At 36.9% G+C, this 3901-nt stretch overlaps 1 protein-coding gene across 1 annotated transcript; it reads left to right on the top strand.

Moving 5' to 3' along the window:
- The first annotated feature begins 1717 nt into the window (after window positions 1–1717).
- FSHB (follicle stimulating hormone subunit beta) lies at window positions 1718–3622 on the top strand. Its single transcript, XM_002821927.3, has 2 exons — window positions 1718–1876; window positions 3392–3622. The coding sequence occupies exons 1-2, from the start codon at window positions 1718–1720 to the stop codon at window positions 3620–3622; spliced, it is 390 nt and encodes a 129-aa protein (XP_002821973.1).
- Window positions 3623–3901: the final 279 nt, after the last annotated feature.

Here is a 3901-nt window from a genome sequence, read left to right as displayed (position 1 = left end):
TTTACTAAACAAAGCAATCCTAGTCTCCAAGGAAATCATAGTTTATTGGAGGAAACAAGAGCCTATAAATGGTTACACACAGAAGGTAGTAATTATGGTTCTCCCTCACCTCCCATCCTAAACTTTGACAGGTGAAACTCCCCTGGATGTTGAAGGCTGAGGAATTTGCCAGGGTTCAGGGTGGTGTTGGAGGAAGCAGGGAGGAGGCAAGGACATTTCAGGCAGAAAGAACATTACATGCAAAGATCTAAAGATATGAATCAGCAACATATTTATGGAAATACAAGTAAAGTAGAAAGTTCTTGCTAAAACATCAAAAAATAAAGATTTGTGATTAGGGGGCCAGAATGTGGGAGGGAAAGAGAGACACAGTTCACACTTTAGACAGGAGCCAGATCATGAAATGCTTTCTCTTTGTTTGTTTCTTCCTTCACAGCTTTTGATATGCTCCTGGAGCAATTAATTAACCATATTTTTAATGCATCTCCTGAACAGAGTCAAAGCAATACTTGGAAAGGACTCTGAATTTCCTGATTTAAACATACAAAAGAAAAATCTGTAGTCACAATTAATTTGAGAAGGTAAAGGAGTGGGTGTGCTACTGTATCAAATTTAATTTGTACAAAATCATCATCTCTGGTAACGTTATTTTTTCTAATCTACTGCGTTTAGACTACTTTAGTAAAGCTTGATCTCCCTGTCTATCTAAACACTGATTCACTTACAGCAAGCTTCAGGCTAGCATTGGTCATATTAATACCCAACAAATCCACAAGGTGTTAGTTGCACATGATTTTGTATAAAAGGTGAACTGAGATTTCACTCAGTCTACAGCTCTTGCCAGGCAAGGCAGCCGACCACAGGTGAGTCTTGGCATCTACAGTTTTCAAGTGGCGACAGCTACTTTTGAAATTACAGATTTGTCAGGACATGGAGGACAAAACTAGAGCTTTTCACTACTGTTGTGTAGGAAATTTATGCTTGTCAACCTGGCTTGTAAAATATGGTTAATATAATGTAATCACTGTTAGCAAGTAACTGACTTTATAGATCAATATGCCTCTCTTCTGAAATGGTCTTATTTTAAACAAATGTGAGCAAAAGAAAATATTTATGAGATTCTAAAAATGAAGACATAATTTTGTAGTATAGAATTCTCTTGGCCAGGAATGGTGGCTCATGCCTGTAATCCCAGCACTTTGGGAGGCCAAGGTCAGAGGATTGCTTGAGCCTGGAAGGTTGAAGATGCAGTGATTCATGATTATACCACTGCACTCCTGCCTGGGCAACACAGCAAGACCCTGTCTCAAGAAAAGAAAAGAATTTTATTTTTCTTTTCAGACAAAAATAGACTTTAAAATAATAATGGAAGAACAAATATGATGATCACAATTATCAGAGTAATCACTTTACGACAGTCAGCAATAAGATTCTAATCTTTAAATATTCCTCTGCTTAAACCATTATATTGGAGTTTTGATCTATAATATATTCCCACCCTGACACAAAAATTGAAGAAGGACAAGAAAAGATGTTTGTTCCAAGAAACAAAGACGTAAGTAAAAAGGCATAAGGAAGGAAAAAAACTTTTGAACCAAAATGTGATTGAGGAGGATGAGCAGACCAATTATTTTTGGTTTGGTCAGCTTACATAATGATTATCGTTCTTTGGTTTCTCAGTTTCTAGTGGGCTTCATTGTTTGCTTCCCAGACCAGGATGAAGACAGTCCAGTTTTTCTTCCTTTTCTGTTGCTGGAAAGCAATCTGCTGCAATAGCTGTGAGCTGACCAACATCACCATTGCAATAGAGAAAGAGGAATGTCGTTTCTGCATAAGCATCAACACCACTTGGTGTGCTGGCTACTGCTACACCAGGGTAGGTACCATGTTTTGCTGGAAGCGAGGGTGTTGAAGGTCTGTATTAGGCCGGTTTCATTAGTTTCTACTTTATCAATATTTTATGTATTCTAAGTAACAGCCATGAGTCCTTTAGCCAAGACTGCCTGTGTTGTGATTAGGGTTAATGACCATGATATCACTTAGATGTTTGGGCTTGGATTTGATTTGGGTAAATTTAGGAAAGCCTCAGGTTTCATCTGATCAATTTGGTAATAGTCCAACTTTGCATTTACAGGAAAAAAGTATTTCTATGTTATGTTTTTACATATAGAGAGATAAACATGGAAACATCCATATATTTAATCATAAAGGACCTACAGTATTCTCATAAAGGCAATTTCTTTAACTGATGCTACATCTTTGACACAAAAATCATACCAAAATATGTCTCCAAGTCACATAAAAACACAGACAGCCCCTTAAAAAAATTGTCTTCCTGGCCCTACTAAATACAAATGCCAACAAATAGCCTGAGAACACAATCAATTCTTGCAGACTGTTAGAACAAAAATGAATCAGCAAACCCACTCCCTACGTTATAGCATTGAGAAAACCAAGACATAGAGGCATCAGTTGCTAGTCTGTGTTTGCAGTTTCCTTGCATTAATACAAGTAAAGAAATAGTTTCCATGGTGCTTTCTTTTTTCTCTGCAGCACCCCTAATTATCTATGCAGAATTTCATTCTGTAAACTAAAACTGAAAATGGCAACTTTTTAAATGAATGATACTTCATTTGATGGTAAATGAGTTTGATCAAACTCCATTTATTACACAATTTATTGCACCTTCTTGGGATATACATTTGGTAGGATGATATTCAAATAAACAGCAGCCCCAATTTCTTTATGCAGCATAAATAATTTTTCCACTGGAAAGTGCTGCTACAAATAATTTCTACCTGGATTAAAAATTCTTACATGTAAACTGCATATCCTTTGAAACTAGGAACGCTGCAAAGTATACAGCTTTTAAGGCAGAAAAATGTGCACAAGGAGTTGGAATATTTAAAATCTTATGTTAGCCTTAGCAAACATGTTAACTTAAGCATTAACATTTAAAATTATATATTTTTGACCTTTTGTAAATACATCAGGGCAGTGTGTTTTAAAATATTTTTTCTGAGACATTAGATATCTTTGTTTATGGTTTAAGTTGTCATTAATGTAGCTTTCAATTAAATATGAAAAGTCGACTTAAAATTCTGTCATGTTTTTCATCATTTTTCTATACTAAAATTCAAAGTTCCTTTATATTTTGAAAAATAATTAATATTTTGATATAGCCATAGGAAGTAAGAAAAGGAATTACTTGTATTTTCTGTAAGATTTCGAGAACAATTTAGAAATGTAAATAGCATATAGGTCATTTATGAGGTCACGTTTTAATGGGTAAATGTTAGAGCAAGCAGTATTCAATTTCTGTCTCATTTTGACTAAGCTAAATAGGAACTTCCACAATACCGTAACCTAACTCTCTTTTTAAACTCCTCAGGATCTGGTGTATAAGGACCCAGCCAGGCCCAACATCCAGAAAACATGTACCTTCAAGGAACTGGTATATGAAACAGTGAGAGTGCCCGGCTGTGCTCACCATGCAGATTCCTTGTATACATACCCAGTGGCCACCCAGTGTCACTGTGGCAAGTGTGACAGCGACAGCACTGACTGTACCGTGCGAGGCCTGGGGCCCAGCTACTGCTCCTTTGGTGAAATGAAAGAATAAAGATCAGTGGACATTTCCGGCCACATACCCTTGTCCTGAAGGACCAAGATATTCGAAAAGTATGTGTGTGTGCAATGTGCCCAGGGTACAAACCACTGGATCAGGGGATTCAGACTCTACTGATCCCTGGTCTATTGGCAGAGGGAACTCTGGGAATTGAGAGTGCTGGGGGCCAGGACTCCATCATGATTCAGCTCTATATTCCTAGGTCTGATTTCATAAGGTTTATTCAGTCTTAACTCACAGACTTGTGCATGGTTTCTTCTTTAAAAATCTTAG

Source organism: Pongo abelii, chromosome 9 (genome assembly GCF_028885655.2).
Source record: "Pongo abelii isolate AG06213 chromosome 9, NHGRI_mPonAbe1-v2.0_pri, whole genome shotgun sequence".
NCBI lineage: Eukaryota > Metazoa > Chordata > Mammalia > Primates > Hominidae > Pongo > Pongo abelii.
This window is presented reverse-complemented; position numbering and strand designations above follow the sequence as displayed.

What these genes read in the sequence shown, in the direction of transcription:
- FSHB (XM_002821927.3), top strand. Translation starts at nt 1,718, where the DNA reads ATGAAGACAGTCCAGTTTTTCTTCCTTTTCTGTTGCTGGAAAGCAATC. An exon ending in CTGGCTACTGCTACACCAGG is followed by an intron (nt 1,877 to 3,391) that starts GTAGGTACCATG and finishes TAAACTCCTCAG; the next exon opens with GATCTGGTGTATAAGGACCC.